Here is a 20398-nt window from a genome sequence, read left to right on the forward strand (position 1 = left end):
TTGCCTGTTCGAGTGTCAATCTGTCAATCTCACCTAACCCTACACCTATACCCGTCCTGTGATGTTCGGTGATTCTGATACTAGTATGCAGATCACCCGCGCGTTCCTGCGGTAGTACCGACCAAACTTGTAGTGTATCTGACTATGACGACACAACACCGTGATTGATCAACGACTTTGTCATCGCCATAAAGAAAGGAGGGTAGGCCTTCTGCATGTCTGTTGATGAACAACGAAGCTGGAAGATTTTGGTGGCTTTCGGCTTCTCACGGGTTTTGGCTCTCGTATAGCTTCGAATCAGAGGGTGGGAAGAAGACAGGTAATACAGCAACATCAATATAGTCGGCCAATATGTGGTGAAAGCGGTACGGTACGGTTTCCAGGCCGCAGGGACTGCTCCAGTGTTCATTGTGTGTTGAGGGTAAAGCAATCCTCCTTCACTGCCAAATCATGAGAGAAACCTCAAGCGCAGCGCGAGCCCCCCGAATCCCGAAGAGACGGTCTGCGAATTCAACCTTCTCCGAATTTGCCCTTGTTGGCTTTTCTGGTGTGCCCAGTGTAGGTCAACCCTCTTTACGAAGCCCCTTCAAAACAAAAAAAGGGGCCCCTCCATAAAACGTCGTCTAGAAATCATCATGTAGTCGCCACATATGCGAAGGTAAACTTGACTTAGAAGTGTTGTCCATCGACTCTGAAATGTAGACTAGCTGTAGAAACTTAAATGAAATCCCTGATCTTCCTGATATCCGAAAGACTCTCAGGTGCTCGTATTAGTTCCAAAATCTTACCAGACGATCGTATAACATATAAGTATATATATCCAATCAAAGCGATGAGCCTAAGAAGGTGTTTTCCCAGATGAAGAAGAGTTGAATTGCATTTGAACCCATAACATCGCGAGTTCTTCGTGCACAGCGGGAATGATTCAAGCCGTATAACCCTTCCATTCTACACTCTTCCATGTCCATGGCCATAGAACGCCAGTTCCATCGCCTCCAATAAAGCACATGCTACCTAAACACTTGTTTCTGAGCACCGCCCCTCGCACTTTACACCGAGGGACAACATACCTCAAGTTACCTTCCATTTTTCCACCCCACGCTCGGATCATGCCCCTTAGCTGCCCAGGAGAAGCAAGGAACGGTGAGTATTCAAGGTGAACCCTTCGCAACAAACCTTTGCCGTAAACCAGCATATCTTGTAGAACAATCCGACTGTTATTTCCTCGAGTAGCTTAGCCATGATGACGGTTGGCACAAGGGTTCTGAAAGCCCTGAAACCAGCGACGTCCACTAGGTCCGCCTGGTCTGGGCCCATTCTGGTTGCCAAATTGCCCCTGCTGCTGAGTGCCATTGTTGAAGCCTTGAGCACCTCGAGCACCTTGAACACAATGCCTGGTTCCTCATGTTGTTGTGGTTGTTGCTCTTGTTGTTATTGACACCCGGCAGCCCAAAGTTTTAGTTCTAGTCTTCGTTCTGCCACCAAAGAGGCCACCATTGTTGTGACCCTAAGCGATTTCCTGGATGCCGCCGCCAGCAGCACCGTAGCCGCCTCTCAAGGCCGAAACCACTTGGTCCAAAGCCACCGGACCCAAAGCCTTGTTGCCCCTGATTGCCAAGTTACTGATTACCCTGGTGTTGACCACCAAATGCACCTTGCTGACCGGCACCAGCACCACCAGCACCCTGAGTACCTCTACCACCTTGACCGTCTTGACAACTAGTGGCACCCTAACCAGCATTAGCACCCTGACCACCGGCGCCATGCTGATTGGAATGCTACTTGTCGTTCAGCCCTTGAGTCTTGACGCCTTGTTACTTGTCATTGCCATTGCCGCGCATCTGGTTCTGACTGTTACCCTGGCTTTGGTTGTTCCCTCCTGACACAGAATGATGGGCATGTTGTTTTCTTTGAGCGCTTCGTGGCCATGGTGGTGGAAATGTGTGTGTCTTTATGGGGTACGCCCATGAAGCGCAGAAGGAACACCGCGTACTATCAAGGTATGATACTCAGGAAGAGGGGGATAACGAAATCCATGATGGTGAGGGCGAAGAGCACGGAGGAAGGCCGGATGAGCCATGTATATGCCCATACTGAGGGCATACGATGGCACGTCGAGCAGCATTGGGCGAGCAGTGGTAGGACATAACGATAGTATGATATTCCAACGGAGTGTGCGTGATAGCAGAGTACGCAGCTATTCATGCGAAATGTACGGCACTGGCGGTCGACATTGCTTGCTAGAAAAAGTGAGCACCATATCTGGGCAAGAAGCTGGAACAGACTTGGTTGAAATGATGATAGCATTGTCTGGCACGATATCAAAAACAATAACGCCTTTAGAAGGGTGGAGCGATGAAGTCCCAGCAACAACATTGACAATCATCGAATTGATGTGCTACCGGTCTGCGCAGCAAGTCTAGGCGGATTCACAGAGACTCGAGCCTCCGTCACCGAGCTGGGGGGGGAAGCTGGGCAAGGAGAGGTCACCAAAAAAAAAAAAAAAAAGGGCAAGCTGCAGCTCGCCTCATCTAGACTCCGGACGGCAGATGCTCGAAAGTGCTTTTAATGAAAACGCACGCATGTTTGGCAGTGGTAATATGGTAGGTACCTCTACGCAGTACAAATATACCAAGTACAGTCGGCGTAGGTGGTAAGTGCCGGAAGACAGATGGGACGACAAAGTTGAAGTTCCATGAAGGTCGATCGAAGCCAGAAGCCCTGTTGCAGCCAAAGGTTCCTCTGCAGGTGGGAGCATGCACAGACCAGGCATATGTGAATAGTGACAGCCTTGGTCGGGCAGCCTAAAAAGTGGCTTGTTGATTACCTACTGGTACAGACTTACCTACCTTAGGGAGTGGTACCCTATCCGTTTGCGAACGCTGCTGCTGCACATGGCTTAAACGGACAAGCTGTAGGTACCCAGGTACATGTCCAGTAAGTACCGTAGGTAGCCTCAGAACCCTGGCTGCACCCAGCCATCCCTCACAGCCTATAGGTAAGGTTCCTGTAGGTCATCTTGATAATCCGCCGCGTTTTCCAACTTCGCTTTCTAGGTATCTCCAATTCCTCTTGCAGCCCTTCTTCAATCTGCACCATCTTTTACCATTCTGCCATACTTTGGCTGCTAACCGTTCCGTTGCTTGATTTGAGATTTGCAACCACCACCGTTACCCGATTCAACCGACTCACGGCCGTGCCCTTCCGTCAACTCTCTCTGGCGCAGTCCGTCCTTCGACGCACTGCCTTCTAGCCTCGCGCCTCGCTCCTGAACCTACAAAACGTTAGCTATCTACCCACGCCTCACTTCGCCTCTTTTGCTGTCATGGCAAGCAAGAATTCGGCGGCGACCGTCAAGGTTTCTGGCTCGGCTGCCAATTACACGCCTGCCACCTTGGATCCCGAGTTGCGATCGGCCATTAATTCGGTCTTGATCGAAGAGGGCCATGTCGGCAAGTACGTACTCTGTCCCCATGTTCCTTGAGAGATGAGCCCTGTTGACCCGGTCACCGTGTTATTTCTTCCTCGGAAACAGGATCCAAGACCATCTTCTACACTCGCTGCATGCCCACTCGTCCAACTGGCCCACGACGGTCCAGAATCACGCCCTGGCTCTCCTCCGCTCCGGCGAAATCAGCACCTTCCCCGCCCTTCTACGACGAGTCTTGGAAGATGTGCGCCACGAGACAGCCAATGCTCCCTCCGGCGACGCCAACGGAGGCGATGTGAACGGAAAGAAGCTATCCAACGGCGCCGACACTACCAACGCCTCCAACGGCAACGTGCCCGCGGCGACAACGACAGCACCGAGCCTAGCGGTTCCGCAGGCCGTTATCAATGACGCGCTCAAAGTCACGCGCGAAAGCCTGGAGATGGTGTGTGAGATTGAGGCGAACGGGGCAACGTGACATGTTTGATCCCCCCCAACAAGAAATCTTGAACCAGGCCACACACACAAAGCACCCATCCAGTTTTGATTATCTTTTTATCACACACAAATCCTCAGATTTCATGTCACCTGCGGCGATGTACAAGAGAAAAGGGCCAGTACCGTTGCTGACCTCGGCTTTGGTATTTCGTTATAGGGGTCTGGCGCCGGCGCCAAAAGTAAGCAGCCAGTAGGGCTGAGAAATGATGGAAGCAATAAGCGGAGAAAGCTGTCGTCAAGAGACGATCGAGTCTACTGTCAAGTTGACAGTTTTCCCAGTCATGTGGAGGATGGACACAGTCAAGGTCTTAACGGCGGGGAGGAGAAGGAGGAGCAAAGAGATGGTCGCAACCAAGACGTTGCCTCAGGTTCGACAATAGCAACTGCGGCCGCAGAAGATGATCCGTCAATATCCGATGACGACCAACGAGAAATTGTCAGAAGGCATCACCCAAGGGTAACCAACGCCCTGCCGGATGCTCTTCGGAGAGCCGGCTTGTTGACCCAGAGGTTTCATGATAGTCGGCCTCAGGACCAGGTGCAACACGAAAGCCAACTCCAACATCCACAACAAATTCAACAACATCAAACCACACGTCATCCTCTGCCTGGATCTCCCGCCCGAACATATCTTCAATCACAGCCACACTTTGAGCCCCAGCATGGCGCATCACATGTCGGAGTGGGCAATGCGCAGGAAGCACCTCAAAGTCAAGACACCGTAGGGACAGCTGCCCAAGCAGACTCCTCAGAGCAACCGAGCTAGATGGGCATGGATAACTACTTGGGCCACAGAGCAATCATTCAGTATGGTCAATATGGCATGTACATAGCTGGAAATTGTTTTGACCAGTTGCACCGAGGAAGAAGCCGGTGAATTTGTAGCCTTGGTACACATATATGCCAAAAACATGTATGAATCTGAACAAATTGTTGGGATAAAGATACATCTTGAAGGGTAAGGGGAAACTACTGGTGTAACGCCGCGTCAAACCCCTGTTGTTCTCATTCACCGGACTCTCATTCTGTCTTTTTATATGACCAAACTCCCCGGCTTAATAACTGAGAACGCCTCCGTAAAACTTAATCCATTGAGGGACACAGTAGCCAGTCCAACCCACAGGAAAACCCGGCCAAGACACTGAACACAAACCTCCTCATACAAGGACTTTTAAAACCCATCAACCGGCGAAGATGTGATAATCTGATACTAAGCCTTACCGTTCTTCTTCACTTTAACACTGCCAGTCCCTTGCCCTGGTCCACCATACTGCTCCTCCAACACCTCCACCGCCCTCTTCAAATCCGGCACCTCACTCGCATCCGCCGGCACGCCCACCCACCTCACAAACCCCATCCTATCGACTGCAAACGCTCCTCCCATCTGCCAGACCGATCCAGAACTATACGTGCCTCCCGTCCTCTCATGCACAGTCATCTCTTTCCCCTCACCATGTCCATCCGCACTTGAATTGGACCCAACACTGGCCGCCCTCGGTTTCTCTTTCCGTCCCCAAATCCCTTCAGCAACCCCAAGCTTATACGTGTTCCATAGTGCCCACGGCTTGTAAGCGTACCAGGTGGAGGTGGTGCCGAGGCCCCACTTGGCGTACAGCGCGCGGGACTCGTCGACGATCACGTCGGCTTCCCACTCGCCGCCGACGTCGATCACCCAGGCGTCGGTGTCGGAAGGGGAGGAGTGCGAGACGGCGAGGAAGTGCAGGTTGGGGTGCGACACGGAGAGGGCGGTGAGCAGGCGGAAGGCTTTTTCTGCGACTGGAGTTTTTTTTTGATTTGGTGGTGTAAGTGATGAAACCGAAGACGAAGAAGAAGGAGAAGAAAAAAAAACGAAAAAAAGGAGAGAGAGAGGGGGAGGCGAGATGATGAGAACTGAAGGACGAAGGGGAGGAGAGGAGAGATAACTTACAAGGACATCCACAATGCCTCAAGAACAAAACCACGGTCGGCTTGGCGCTGGGGAATCGGATCTGCTCCGACTGAGGCGCCCTGCCACCCACCAGGGGAACGGGGGATACCTCGTGCGGCTGCTTTTCTGGGTCGTGCTGCCGGTTGGGTTGGCTTTGAGCTTGGGGAGGGTTGATGTTGATGGGTGGGAAAGTGGTAGTGTCGTATGAAGCCGATGACGGGGTGTAGAGCTGTGGTGAGCCGTCTTCACCGGCGTAGACGGGCATTTTGATCCTTGAAGCTTGGGAAGTTGAATGATGATAGGCTGAATGTTTATGCAACACTTTGGTGTAGAGCTGGAAAAAAAAGAAAAGGTTGTGTAGGTGTGATGAGTCGAGAGATTATGTCGGTCAGTAGAGAGGTATGTATACCCTATATGGGTGGCGTGGTATCGATTGGAACCTTTTTTTCGGTGAGGGTCGGTTTGTATAAGTGCCCCTGCACTGGTGGGTGAGGAAGTTATGATAGGCGCTGGGTGCTGTAGCTAGGAAATAACGGAACAGGTTACGGTAACATGACGGACTGAGGGTTGAAGCTCTTAAATAAAGTTCAATTGAGGTCATTGCTGTGCAATGATAATACGTCGAAAACCGTTGGCCCGCGCTTCCCGAGCTCACAGCTACCTATGCTCGACCGCCCATTGTGGTGGTGTATACCGTCTTACCCCTCAAGATTCTTTGGAGATTCTAGGCGAGTCTGCGGGTTGACCAACACCGCGTAGCCAGGCTCGTCCCTGACAAAAAAAGTGGCACTTTTATGGTCAGTACATGGGCGATGAGCACAACAAAAGGTGCCACCTTTTTTGTCAAGGACGAGCCAGGGTACGTGTTCCGGGGTTGTATGGTAGTGCCTACAGAATAAAGTACCGGCCTTGGGGAATTGTCATGCAAGTTCAATCGACTTTCACGTAGCTTTGATAAAATGAGTATGTGAGTCTTGGGTTTACCTCTAGCTTGGGCCCTTTGGACATGTACGAATATTGATTACAGTACAAACCAAAGGCCGTAGAACAGCGAGGTCATATTGCAAGTCCCAATATTCTGAACACCGTAAGCCCCCTGATTCCTTGTTGCCAGGACGGTCAACAGAAGTCTGCAATCGTCTTATTTAACATTCTCTTGAGAAATCTACAGATTGATAGTTGATTGGAGTTATTCCGCGTCAAAACCTCTCCGATACCCCATACCGTCCATCGATGCATGTGCTTCTCTTCTGTTCTAGTCCCCTTCTCTGTCCCCAGCACTTCCACCTTCCCAATGTTTACAAGTGAAGGCTCCTCTTCCCAAGAGCCCAAAACCAAAATGCGCTTGAAATGCATTCATCCCCATATTCCCCCAACCCATTCCATTTTGTACCCCCACGGGAATCGCCCCACCTCTTTATAGCTGTCCTTTCCGGCGGCCTAGGTAACATCTACCTCTAATCAACATTCAACTAACAGCCAGATACTCTGTCTGAACATCCCACTCCCCCTCCAACCCTCTCAGCTTTCTAAGTAAAACCACCTTATTGCTCCTCCTCCTCCTCGAGCCTGTCCCTTCTTCTTTTCCGTCGTCACAGTCCGACATCAGTGCTGCTGTGTGCACCCGGAAGTGTTCCGGGACATCGTAAGGGGCGTCGGAACTGCGCATCCGTTGGGCTTGCGCTGGCACTGCTGGTGGTGAATGGCTGGGACCGAAGGATATACCGGATGATTGTTTCCGTGAACATGATTGTGATTGTGGTTGTGGTGGAGAATATGAGTGATGGGCGGTTGCTGTGGGGATACTGTTCCAGTTCAGTTGATGTTGGTGTTGGTGTTGGTGTTGGTTTTGAACCAGCGGGGCGGTCCACGCGGGGGATGTTGTTAATGTTGCTGTGGTTGTTCTTACAGCAGTCACTGCTGCCACTTCGGCTGATAATGTCATCGGGACCGTTACAGGCGTGTTGTTCATGTCCACGCCCATGTATATCGTGTCGCTTAACTCAGCAGTGGCTTCCATATCGTACGATGACGCAGCCGAGTAGGAACAATCGCTGTGTGAGTGCACCGAGTGCTGATCTTCGGCAAGCAGAAGAGATGGGTCGACGGGCAGATCATGCTGGCTCATGCTGAGCTTCGACTGGGCGGAAGCGATCGTTCCTTCGCCTACCAGTCCAGATCCTGACCCCAAAGAAGAAACCATGGTTGCGGTACCATCGGCGTCGCTATAACCAAATGGTGTGTCTTGTAGCTCGCTGGACCACATCTCACCTGGGGCAAGAGGGTACAAGAAGGGCGTGCTCGTTGCGTCAGGTGGAGATGCTGAGTGCGATGGGGTATATTCAGAGTACAGATGCCTCTCCTCGAGCTTGATGGTGTATTCAGCTATCGAAGCCATGATGTCGGCGCGCCAGACATTTTCGCGGCGGGCGGGGTTGCGACGAAGAAGGTCGAGGGCAGCGCGGCGGACTTCGGGATGGCGGCATTTGATGGCGACGAAGAACAAGGGGGCTATGACGTGAGTTTCGAAACTGAACATGGCCGAGAAGCGTCGTGCGTCTCTTAGTGATGCTGCTGTGCCTGTTACTGTCCCGGCTTTGCTTGTCTGACTTCCGCGCGTTGTGGGGTTGGAGAGTGTTTCCATGAAAGCGGCTGCGCGGGGAATGATGGCGGAAAAGAAGGAGATGTGGTCATCAAAGGCGGTTTCCTTGGTGCTTAACGCTGTTGATATCCAAATGTGAATGGTCTTAGTATGTATTTCGATCAAGTCAACACACCCGGATGGGAGAAGCTTTTGGTTCCTTGACAGGAAGAGCGCGAATGCGACGTTAAACCTAGACAGCTTCTTCATCATAAGATCCTGCTCCCCTTCCAGTGCCCGCAGTTCTTCTGGTGATACTTGTTGATACTTCGCCGGCTTTGACCTTTTTGTGAACCTGAGGCACTCTTCCATAAAGTCGTGTAGCGCGTACCGAACTTGGTCAATTGTTTCAAAGGTCATTGGAACGTCGGTCAACGTCTTCAACGGTACTGGTATAGCAGTAGGATCTCCACCGATCATCAACATCGTTAGACTGATTCGAGTGTACATGGGAACAATGTGATTCCGTATGATCTCAAATTCGGGGTTCGCCCGCAGCGACGGCTTTCGTTCGAGCTGACTTAACAGCTGGTGCCCTTGTTGTAGGTGGATAAGTGATTCGACATCCTTAACTTGCATAAACTCGAGAAAGACGAAGAGGATACAGGTGAGAAGCGGTACAAGGGGCCTTGAGTCGACGTCTGGCATCCGGTCCAAAAGACAAGAAATGGCTTTGTTGTATTGGAATAGCGCAAAAGACTGCTTGTCGGCAATGTCGACGTAGGGCGCCACGGCACCGCGTACCATTGCTTCGTGCAGGCTGCTAACAGCCAACACGGCGTGCTTCACTGCTGGTTCGGATTCACAGATCTGAAGCACAAGCACACGCCAAAAAGTACCGTCAAAGTCACCGGAAAGGCAAGGTGCCGTGACATCCTGGAAGAAGTGAAAAGAACGTCTCTCGTCATCGGATGCCCACTGGTAAAAGACAGATAGCGAGCCGCGAGGGTTGTGGGCATCGGTCTGGGACACGCCGCCGGATCTTCGGGGTCTCCTGCTAATCAAGGTTTTTGCGTCAAGGTATCCATCGCATCTTCGACCAGTCTTTGTGCAACGGACACAAAACGGTTTTGCCTCATCGCACTTGACTTTGCGGATTCTATATGCGAGTGTCAGGTACAATTTGAAGTTGATCGAGGGCGTCAAGGAGATATCCGGGTGTTAATGTACTCATAAACCCTTGTCTTTTGTGAGACCAGGCGGCTGGGATGGCGAACTTGGACTTACTTGCAGGTTAGACAGCCGGTTCTTACTTTCTTCGACCCTTTCCTTCCTGACTGAGCAGGCCGAGCTGTAGAAGATGTTCCCGAGGGGTCTGAACGGGGATCCATGATCGCCATGGCCTCCCTGGTACCCTTAGCTCGGTGATGACTCGTCCCTATTTGCTGTTGCATCTTGTCTGTGGAAAGTTGGTAGTAAGTCTAGTTCGGACTCAGAGATCGTTCATAAAATCCGAGCGGTACTGGCTCGGATTAGCGAACTGGACTAAGAGGAGAGAAGCAGGCAGAATAAAGTCTGCCTTCACTATGGACTTTGGAAAGAGAGCGAGGCGAGATGTAAGGTGTGGGACATGGATGGGTGAGATTTTAAGTTGACCGAGAGTAAGCTCCGTGGATCAAGGGTAGAGGGCCGAATTGGTTGTACCATCACATATAAAGGAACAAAAAAAGTATCTGAGGCGGTTGTAGCTGGCTAGGCGAGAAAGGATACAATAAGGCCTGGGCTTGGGGCAGTACCCATCAGAACTTTAACCTATACACCCCGCCTAAGATGCGACCCCAACCATAGCCATGAGGGAGGTTTAAAATGGGAATGGATGGGAGAGGGTATAGTGCTGCCGGTAGCGTAGGTGCACGCCGCCTCACTGTCGACCGAACCGGGCATGTACCTTTTTGGCCCGTCCCTTGGTGGGATGGTATGATTATGTGCTGGTCCCCTTGTCACCACAAGGCGCCAATCGCATCAGCGAAGGGTAGCAGTAGTATTGAGACAGGACCAAGTACATGGCTTGCTAAGCACATATGTTCTTCAAAGGTGTGGAGGAAGAGAAACCGCAGTGAAAGTGGAAGGACCTCCTTGTTCTGCCATTGTTTTAGGCATGCTCAACTCAAATCAAAGCCTTTCTCGTCTGTGCCCGTCTTGTCATACCACGAAACAGGGACCATACGACCCACACGGCTGTGTATACTAGCTTTCAGACTTGTGACGACAGGTTCGGGCAGACGAAAAGGGAGTAGACGCGGTATAATAACCAATGGCCGTCTGGATGGATGCAGGACGATGTGGTCCCATCAGGACTGGAAAGCCACCTGGATGTGGATTCTTACGCCTCCTTGACCTACATGGACAAGTTGTGCTTGACAAAGAAGATAGGCAGAAGGATTTGCTGACAATCCAGAAGCCGCCAAGCCGGGGCAAAGAAACCTTCAGGAAAGCTGCCCGATGTCATGTTACACCGGAAAACAGCATCGCGGACGGCCCGCGATCATTTGAATCCCGTTGACGTGGAGCATGGTCCTGGTCCTCCATGCTCCCCAGCTTTCGCAGCTTCCTCGGCTTGCCGCATAGCCAGCCGCCACTAAGCTCACCTCAACGTTGCTCTAAACCCATCACTGCCACTGCGTCGTATGTAATTGAACAAAAGAGGGACGGCAGTGAAGATGATTGATGCTGGGAAATTGTTGGCCATCGAAATCAGGCACCCGTTTAACGTCCCGTAGACTGGAAACAGTCGCCGTTGATGTGAGGCATGACGAGGACACAATGGGGCAGTGAGCGGGAAACGGTGCCAGTTTCCACACTCGGCGTTAGGGAGAGAGGCTCGATCCCTGAAGTCATTAATAATACAGAATCAGGGTGACTGCACCATTCGTTCGTTCGTCGCTTTTATCGGGTCTGATGCTTGTTGTTCACTTGTTGTTGTTGATGTTACATCTGCTTGTCACTCTCACAGCCCTGTTGAGGGGTTGACCATCAATCAACCCATGAGATCAAAGCAAGGGTTGCTGACTGCCGGGGGCTCGGGCCATATATGGGTGTTAAGCGCTTACGCTGCGATCTCTAACAACAGAGTTAGCACCTATGCTGTTTGTCTCTAGGCTTCACTAACACTCATCGATAACAGCTAAGCGCACCACACAAGGGCTGTCTCCATCTCTAGGGCTATGTGGGGAAACCGCAACTCACTCACCTCCCTCAACACAACTTCCCAGTGCCACTTTCAGTTCCTGAACGTGGACATCAGCGGTCTTCAAATTCAAGGTGATAACTGAAAGTAGGTTATTTCTATGTTTCGTTAGCAGGGTTCATAGCACCGAAATATTAGCGAAGCAAGGTGGTTCTACCATCTTTAGCGTAAGAGTCATTCCTGTTTTCCGGTCCGCGCATCCACGATAGCATCTCTCCCATATTGATACATCACACTATTGGTTGACCCTCCACCTCTTCCTTATTGAATCTGCGCATGATCTTTTGAAAGGTGAGATTCTTAGCTTTGTTACTATTCTTCTCATGCATTAATCCACGTACACAGGCCATAAGTACCCCGTTGGCTCGGCCACATCAAGCGCCAGTCAACATCTACCAACCTTCAACACAAGCTGCCGTGAACGTTGAGTATCAAGCTGCTAACGACTACAAACAGAGCAACCAGGATGACAGTTCAATGTTCACCTTGAAAGATTTCACGGTTAACAAATCCTCGCAAACCGACGTGAGAGAAACTATACCACCAGGCATGACAGAGTTGTGATGACCCGGCTGTTATCCAATTTGTCTCATGGTCATTGGTCCAGTATCTGTCCCGCCCGACTTCCAGCACCGTCGTACTTCAAACTTGTCGACAGACGAGACCATGGCCCATGCAACCTTGAATGCACGGTTCTGCTTAAACTACGCGGCAGGCTACGTAACGCGCCCTTTGTCCAACGTGGGGCAGGCACTGGGTTATATGGCTTTACACCTGATTAAAGTACGCTTATCAGTTACATACGTGAGCTTCTTAGAAGCGAGCCGTCTCACTGGGCAGCAATATCACAACTCGCCTTCTTTCTCTTAAGTTTTGCATTGATTCTGCGTCTGAACCCGGCTGAGTGGTCACAGTGACGGCAGCAGTGTTACGTCAAAGCCCCCCTCCGGTGAATCGGCACTGTTAGCCACACCGCCCCGCCGTATTCCGTGTTCCGTCTTCCGAGCCACTCCGTCTACGAGTTCCATCCTCGTCCACCAGTGTCTTCATTGTCTCCATTCAGCAACCGCAGCAGTTTAAGGTTCCTCTATATGGAATATGAAGTGAAGATATCTCTCAGTTTGGTCTAGAGACACCACATTGTCTAGTTACTGACAGTCTAACCCAAAGGCCATGCCATCAAGCACCATTTCCTACAAAAGTTGGGTAACGCTGAATGATCTGGAAAATATTCTCAAAGACGAGACACAAGCGGCCATCTAATTCTCTAATTTTACCTTGAAACATACAAGGCTTGCCTCGAAGCAAGATATTTGTCGAATTTCATCAAGAAAGAAATTGAACGACTCACTAGGCCCGACAGGGCCTCAGCTTTACGCATATTTCAAGTCCGATTTGGGGGCATAACTCTGTTTTGACGGTGTGTAGATGCCCCGTGAAGTGTTTTGAGGCTGAAAGCGATTGCCTTGTGCCAACGCAACTCTCTCTCCCTCCTTTGACGGTCCATCATCGCTATGCGGGACGGCAGCTTCGAACCACTAGCAAGCTCCAGCAAAGCAAAATCAGATGGGAACAGCCTTTCTGTATGGCAACATGAATGTGAACTACACCCCCCATGACAACACGAACAATACTGGTACAGTTACGTGCCGCGACCATCATTTCCCCCAAGCTCTTCATTCTGAGCAGGTTCAGCTTTCACACGACATTCGTCTCGCCCTGCCCCACACCGCCAAACCTGGTCAGGAGCGATACTATTCTGCTGATGGAATGGCGGGCTCTTTGGCTAATTGGCAGAATTGATAGCGTAGCTTTGTATTTACTGTATAGTATGTTTGCGGCACCACGCGGGAGCAGAAAGACTGGTCCTGTCCCAGTCCCACTTGTGTTGAAGTGCGAGCACCTCGGACTTTTCTTCTCTCCACTCACCCACCGTGCAACCACTCACGTTTTCCCCATCTATATACAACCCTTTCACCATTTTCCACAACCTGCTAGGCTCCTGGATACACATACGCGCGTCTGATATCCATAAAGGCAGCAAGACTATTTCAGACCGACCAGAATAGACGCCGTAGGGCTGCCGTTGCCGAACTGGGTGAACATCGTACATGCTAAAAACGCCCACATACTACTTACTTGATGATGTGATAGGGCAAAGCACATCAATACACCCAGTCATCCCCACGAAAACGTGCTGTTTTGCATAAACCTCTTGAATTTAAGCGCGCGTCTAGGGGAGAGATGGTGTGACAACGGGAAATGACGAGAAACTTTGAAGTGATGCCGGACGCGGTCCTTAAAAAAGCTTCCATCTCTCAAAGAAATTCAAGGTAGAATGAGACTATCAGCAGTTGGTACTTTCCATTTGAATACCACTCTTGATGGCTCAAGGCAGCAAGGTAAAATCGGTAGTGTCCCTGTCCTTTCTTTACCCGTAGAAAACATTAAGACGTCTACATAACAATCAGAGAGAGAAAGAGGCAGGACACTTGTGTGGCGTTAACTCAGCTGAATGTCTGACAACCTGCCTAGAACTGTTCTTACTGACATGTACATGAAGAGCAGACTACCTCTAAGGTCGTCTCTGGATATATTAGGCAGAGCATTCGGAGAAGACAGAGCCGTGCCACAGGCATCCGCTCATGCATCATACGTACCGTCCCTTTCCCCGTCTCCAATACTTGAGTAAATCTAATCAACAAACATTTTAAACTTCAACAGCGAGCTCGAATAACTGTTCATCACCACTTCACCACTACACCCTTTCATTCTACTCACACTATACCTTACCCTACCTCTACTGTGCCTAGCTTCTACTCTACCCCTGGAGCAAGGCATAGCGTACATTACTAGCCCAAGTATAGTCACACGTGCGAACATTCGACGTCCATGCTGGGACGGAAGGCGTAATCCCATCTTGCCACTCGTACGATTCAGTCCTCGTCTCCCTAGTGCCCCATCCAAGCGAGCCAGATTGGCATCAGATCCCCATACGCCACAGACCGGACGTAGTTACATCCGTTCAGTCAGTAGAAATCATTCAGCCCCTCTGCCTTCATAAAATTGTGATATCAGACAAGAAAGGCGCTTATGGGGCCATTGAAGTCCATCGAATGGCTACAAAACAGTAACAGGCAGCAGAATTTGGCTTCATGTTTGCTTGAAAGCGGGAGAGGCTTGGTACCTAACTTGGTTTCGAAGGGCGGAGATAAGGGGATGGGAATTCAAATGTACCAGAACCTACTAAAATTGAAAAATGATGCAGTGACGAGGTGAACGAGGCTCGAGGCATGAGAGACCAAGGCAGGGCAAGCAGATGTATGGAACAAGGGTTCTGTAGACAATGGAGACATCAAACGTTCGGTTAATTCCACGCCCCTATTACCGGTGAACTCAACATGTTTGGCTGTTTGTCCTGGACGTGACAGCGAGGGAATGGGCTTCACATACATATCCATCAACAAATCCAGAGAGCATTGCGCCTCCTTACCTAAGCTTGCAGTAGATGCGTCTCTAAAGCCTTCGCTATCCAGCTAAAATGAGTTGGTGTTCTATGTTGTCACGTCCTCTATATCGACGCTGCCTCGGTGATACTCTAAGCTCAGAACCATTGACAGAGGTACACAGGGGTGATCTTGTCCTGAGCTTGACCAAGTCCTATCCTCAGCAAAAGTATTAGAACTCGATCAGGCTCCCGGGTACCTCGTGGCTGGGGTGAGTAGGGGCACGTTGGATTGGAAGGCAGAAAGTCGGGTCTAGTTGACTGAATATAGGTAGTCCTCATGTCTAACGAGCTGTGCCTGGAAAACTGCCAAGCCTTGCTCACACTGACACCACGAGGGTGAATGTCGTTGAAGTCGAGGCTGGGCTGATTGTTATTCTGTTGCCTGAAAGCAAATGCCACACCCTCCAAGCTCCAGCCCCATTCTGGCTCAATGCATGTTGTACAGTAGGTAGTTACGGTATATCGGATCCGGATCATGGAGGGATTGGACTACGGGACCTCGAGGTCCCTTTGGACTCTGAATGGCCAGGTGGGCGGCGCGCGGCAGCGTCTTTCGGGGTCACCATGTACAGCGGGGTAGCTAACACCCATGGTACTACACTATTGTATGTAGTACGTTACAAGGGTACCGAGCTCCCTGGCTTCTAGCCCGGCCTTCTTCCAGCCGGGCGCCGAGCAGCCCGGGGAGAGACTCCGGGACGTACTGGGTATCGGCTTGCCAGGGCGGAGCCGTACGGCCGGCGCGCGCCTCGTATAAGCACGGGCCGGGACGTGTCCTACAACCCCCGGCCCTGAGGACCCGGTTCTCGGTCGGGTCGAGGGTCGTCGTTTGATCAAATGTCACTCGCTTGCTCCACTCAAAGTGGCATGCGGGTTCCTGCGACGTGCGGACAAACGGACTCTCTCGAATCTCGATAAGACGACAGCTGCAGCCTGCCAACTTTCCGCGTGTTGTCCTGTCCCATTTCGTTCTCTGTGATACCTACCTAGCAGCATCGTTGGCCTGTGGCATCTGTACAGGCCTGGGCATCCGGTGGTGCATGCGACAACCACTGACCGCCTTGTTGTCCGTACTGCGGGGGAGGGGCAAATACCTAGGCATGTCTTCCCTTCCTTGGGGAGACCTGACAGCCTGGCCATCTGGACATCGGTGCTCGAGCGGTGCTGCAGCATCCGAACCTCGCTTCACTGTAAATCTCGAACTGAAGAAATGGAACGAACCCCAAGTCAAACAAGATGAAGCTTTGATCTGTCAGCAGGTTTGTAGAACGCATTCGAAGGTTCCGGCCGCACCGTTGCTTTACCAGGTGTGTCGACCTGAAGATCCTCGGAGCGATGGCAGAAGGCGTGCCTGGAGCCCGGAACAGCCAGGGCAAGCAGACAGAGTGGCAGAATGGAAGTGTACATATGGGCGAGAAGCACGGACCTTTGTCGCCCCAGAAAAGGCTCCGCTCATACTTCGTCATCCAAATGGTCGCCTGGCGGGGCGGTTTGTCAGTCAGTGACACTGACAGTTGAATCAGATGCTGTTGCTGTTGCCGCTCCCAGCTGCTGGCCACCAGCTGCTTGCCCCTGGTTGGCTGGCCTTGGAGGGAGCAAGCGGTCGGTGCCACTCGCCGGTGCAGCGGTGCTTGCTTGCTTTGGCTCGAACCGTCCTTTCCATGCCCGGCCGTGACAACCTGAACGTAAACGAAACCAACTCCAACACCAAAACGCAAAGGCACTTCGTCCCTCCGACTGGTCCTTTTTTTGTGTTTCCATCCCAACACCATTCACCTTCACCTCGCCGTCCAACCTCCAAAGAATCCCTTTATCAGCGGGTCTTGAGGCTACGAATTCTGGTTTTTTTTTTCTCCAAAACCACTTCTTCCCGCTACATCCTCTCCGTGGATTAGCATCACCGTCCGCGATACCCAAATACCACATTTATTCTACTGATTCTCAACGCAAACGTCAAGATGGCTCCCGAACCTAATCCCGACCACGTCGAGCAGAAGAAGAAGGTCAACTTGATGTACGTGAAGCAGCGACCCTGATCGCGGGAGCTCTCGAAGCTGTCGCGCCCCCTCATCGCGAATGACGCCAAGCTGACTTGAAGCCAAACAGGGACGCTTCTGGTGCCGAGCACAAGGCCGTATGTTCAACCTCGCTTGTCCGCCAAAGATATCTCGAGAACCGCTCGTGCTGACTGATAGAACAGGAAGATGATACCGCCACTGCTATTCTCAAGAAGAAGAAGAAGCCCAACCAGTTGATGTAGGTTGACGTTGAAGATGCGGGGCACTGCAACCTGAGCTGACACATATGCAGGGTTACTGACGCCGTCAACGATGATAACTCGATTATCGCCCTCTCCAACAACACCATGGAGCAGCTCCAGCTCTTCCGTGGTGATACCGTTCTCGTCCGTGGAAAGAAGAGAAAGGACACCGTCTTGATTGTCCTTGCCGATGACGATCTTGATGATGGCAGCGCACGCCTCAACCGTGTCGTTCGCCACAACCTCCGTGTCAAGCACGGCGACATCATCACCATTCACCCTTGCCCCGATATCAAATATGTTAGTCTATAACCTGGCGGCCTAGGCATGGGATGGACACCTTACTGACACATGTATTTTCCTTGTAGGCCAAGCGTATTGCCGTCCTCCCGATCGCCGATACCGTTGAGGGCATCACCGGATCCCTCTTCGACGTCTTCCTTGCTCCTTACTTCCGCGAGGCCTACCGCCCTGTCAGGCAAGGCGATCTCTTTATTGTCCGCGGTGGTATGAGGCAAGTCGAGTTCAAGGTCGTCGAGGTGGACCCACCAGAGTATGGTATTGTCGCTCAGGATACCGTCATCCACTGCGAGGGCGAGCCCATCCAGCGTGACGAGGAGGAGAACAACCTCAACGAGGTTGGTTACGATGATATTGGTGGCTGCCGTAAGCAGATGGCTCAGATCCGCGAAATGGTTGAGCTGCCCCTCAGGCATCCTCAGCTTTTCAAGTCCATTGGTATCAAGCCACCCCGTGGTGTCCTGCTTTATGGCCCTCCTGGTACCGGTAAGACTTTGATGGCTCGCGCTGTTGCCAACGAGACTGGTGCCTTTTTCTTCTTGATCAACGGCCCCGAGATCATGTCCAAGATGGCCGGTGAATCCGAGTCGAATTTGCGCAAGGCTTTCGAGGAGGCTGAGAAGAACTCACCCGCTATCATCTTCATCGATGAGATCGACTCGATCGCCCCCAAGCGTGAGAAGACTAACGGCGAAGTTGAGCGCCGTGTCGTCTCCCAGCTTCTTACTCTCATGGATGGCATGAAGGCCCGTTCCAACGTTGTTGTTATGGCTGCCACCAACCGTCCCAACTCGATCGATCCCGCTCTCCGTCGTTTCGGCCGTTTCGATCGCGAGGTCGATATCGGCATCCCCGACCCTACCGGCCGTCTTGAGATTCTCCAGATCCACACCAAGAACATGAAGCTTGCCGATGACGTCGATCTTGAGCAGATTGCTGCTGAGACCCACGGTTACGTTGGTTCTGATATTGCTGCCCTCTGCTCCGAGGCTGCGATGCAGCAGATTCGTGAGAAGATGGATCTCATTGATCTGGACGAAGACACTATCGACGCCGAGGTCCTTGACTCTCTTGGTGTTACCCAAGAGAACTTCCGCTTTGCTCTCGGTGTCTCCAACCCCTCGGCTCTTCGCGAGGTTGCCGTTGTCGAGGTTCCCAACGTCCGTTGGGAGGATATCGGTGGTCTCGAGACTGTCAAGCAGGAGCTCAGGGAGAGTGTCCAGTACCCCGTCGACCATCCCGAAAAGTTCCTCAAGTTTGGCCTTTCGCCATCTCGCGGTGTTCTATTCTACGGTCCTCCTGGTACCGGTAAGACAATGTTGGCCAAGGCTGTTGCCAACGAGTGCGCAGCCAACTTCATTTCCGTCAAGGGTCCCGAACTGCTTTCCATGTGGTTCGGTGAGTCTGAGAGCAACATCCGTGATATCTTCGACAAGGCTCGCGCTGCTGCTCCTTGCGTCGTCTTCCTCGACGAGTTGGATTCTATTGCCAAGGCCCGTGGTGGCTCTGTTGGTGATGCTGGTGGCGCTTCTGACCGTGTTGTTAACCAGCTTCTTACCGGTAAGTTGATTCTTCCTTGTTTTGTGCCATTCTGCTATGCATACTGACCTGAGGTATAGAAATGGACGGCATGACCTCCAAGAAGAATGTTTTCGTTATTGGTGCTACCAACCGTCCCGAGCAGCTCGACCCCGCACTCTGCCGTCCCGGCCGTCTCGACTCTCTCATCTACGTTCCCCTTCCTGATGAGGCGGGTCGTCTCGGTATTCTCAAGGCTCAGCTCCGCAAGACCCCTGTCGCTGCCGATGTTGACCTGAACTACATCGCTTCCAAGACCCACGGCTTCTCTGGTGCCGATCTTGGCTTCATCACCCAGCGTGCTGTCAAGATCGCCATCAAGGAGTCTATCACCGCCGATATTCAGCGCACTAAGGAGCGCGAGGCCGCTGGCGAGGATGTCGAGATGGAGGATGAGGTTGAGGACCCCGTTCCTGAGCTCACCAAGCGCCACTTCGAGGAGGCCATGTCGATGGCTCGTCGCTCCGTCAGTGACGTCGAAATCCGTCGCTATGAGGCTTTCTCCCAGCAGATGAAGAACGCTGGCCCGGGTGCTTTCTTCAAATTCCCTGAGGGTGGTGTTGAGAGCAGCGGCAACGGCGGTGCTGGTAACTCGTTTGGTGATGCTGGCAACGATGATGATCTTTACAACTAGAGGGGGGGGATTCAAGACTCACAGTATTAGAGCAGTCTTCCGCTAGCCTTGGGACTCTACTTGTATGTTAATATGCGCTCAAAGGATAGGAGTTGACGAGGTATTCCTTCAAAGTTGATTGACAATGTCTTTGCATAGTCTTTTGTTTGGCCCATCCAGGGTCGATTCAGAGCAATGGGGCACGAACGATGTGACTTATAAGATTCCACATAACAGCGGTACCCTCAGCGATTGTTTGGCATTCGGATTTCGTGACTGAGAGAAAATCATGCAGGCCATGACTTATGTTTCCGTCAACCTCGTTGTCTTTGTGTTTGACTTGGTTCCATCCATGCAGCTGCCTCCAAACTCAGTTATGAACATAGGAACAGTAACCCTAAACTGATGTCAACGTGCGGCTCATTTTTTACTCCCTTCTCAGGTTGCACCAAGTTT

The 20398-nt window shown here is 51.7% G+C and overlaps 6 protein-coding genes across 6 annotated transcripts; 2 read left to right on the forward strand and 4 right to left on the reverse strand.

Annotated features, from left to right (window-relative positions):
- Positions 1–783: 783 nt before the first annotated feature.
- On the reverse strand, positions 784–1765 carry B0T23DRAFT_440110 (uncharacterized protein; the record flags this gene model as incomplete). Its single annotated transcript, XM_062840718.1, has 2 exons — positions 784–1394; positions 1543–1765. The coding sequence occupies 2 exons, from the start codon at positions 1763–1765 to the stop codon at positions 1117–1119; spliced, it is 501 nt and encodes a 166-aa protein (XP_062694038.1). The 3' UTR covers positions 784–1116.
- Positions 1766–3054: 1289 nt separating this feature from the next.
- On the forward strand, positions 3055–4867 carry B0T23DRAFT_377039 (uncharacterized protein). Its single transcript, XM_062837003.1, has 3 exons — positions 3055–3456; positions 3536–3875; positions 4086–4867. The coding sequence occupies exons 1-3, from the start codon at positions 3326–3328 to the stop codon at positions 4692–4694; spliced, it is 1080 nt and encodes a 359-aa protein (XP_062694039.1). The 5' UTR covers positions 3055–3325; the 3' UTR covers positions 4695–4867.
- Positions 4868–6546, reverse strand: B0T23DRAFT_377040 (uncharacterized protein). The gene is made up of 2 exons (XM_062837004.1): positions 5856–6546; positions 4868–5704 (listed from the first exon to the last, which is right to left on the reverse strand). The coding sequence occupies exons 1-2, from the start codon at positions 6118–6120 to the stop codon at positions 5139–5141; spliced, it is 831 nt and encodes a 276-aa protein (XP_062694040.1). The 5' UTR covers positions 6121–6546; the 3' UTR covers positions 4868–5138.
- Positions 6547–7300: 754 nt separating this feature from the next.
- Positions 7301–10096, reverse strand: B0T23DRAFT_113199 (uncharacterized protein). Its single transcript, XM_062831898.1, has 2 exons — positions 9724–10096; positions 7301–9595 (listed from the first exon to the last, which is right to left on the reverse strand). Exons 1-2 carry the CDS (start codon positions 9888–9890, stop codon positions 7324–7326), a joined length of 2439 nt encoding a protein of 812 aa, XP_062694041.1. The 5' UTR covers positions 9891–10096; the 3' UTR covers positions 7301–7323.
- A 4220-nt stretch (positions 10097–14316) lies between these two features.
- B0T23DRAFT_113227 (uncharacterized protein) lies at positions 14317–14756 on the reverse strand. Its single transcript, XM_062831899.1, has one exon. The coding sequence runs from the start codon at positions 14600–14602 to the stop codon at positions 14378–14380; it is 225 nt and encodes a 74-aa protein (XP_062694042.1). The 5' UTR covers positions 14603–14756; the 3' UTR covers positions 14317–14377.
- A 2393-nt stretch (positions 14757–17149) lies between these two features.
- On the forward strand, positions 17150–19963 carry B0T23DRAFT_314279 (P-loop containing nucleoside triphosphate hydrolase protein; the record flags this gene model as incomplete). The annotated part of the gene is made up of 6 exons (XM_062834792.1): positions 17150–17205; positions 17298–17325; positions 17392–17447; positions 17502–17751; positions 17820–19311; positions 19371–19963. The coding sequence occupies 6 exons, from the start codon at positions 17150–17152 to the stop codon at positions 19961–19963; spliced, it is 2475 nt and encodes an 824-aa protein (XP_062694043.1).
- Between the last annotated feature and the right edge of the window lie 435 nt (positions 19964–20398).

The sequence above is a fragment of the Neurospora hispaniola genome (assembly GCF_033458365.1).
Source record: "Neurospora hispaniola strain FGSC 10403 chromosome Unknown B0T23scaffold_3, whole genome shotgun sequence".
Lineage (NCBI taxonomy): Eukaryota > Fungi > Ascomycota > Sordariomycetes > Sordariales > Sordariaceae > Neurospora > Neurospora hispaniola.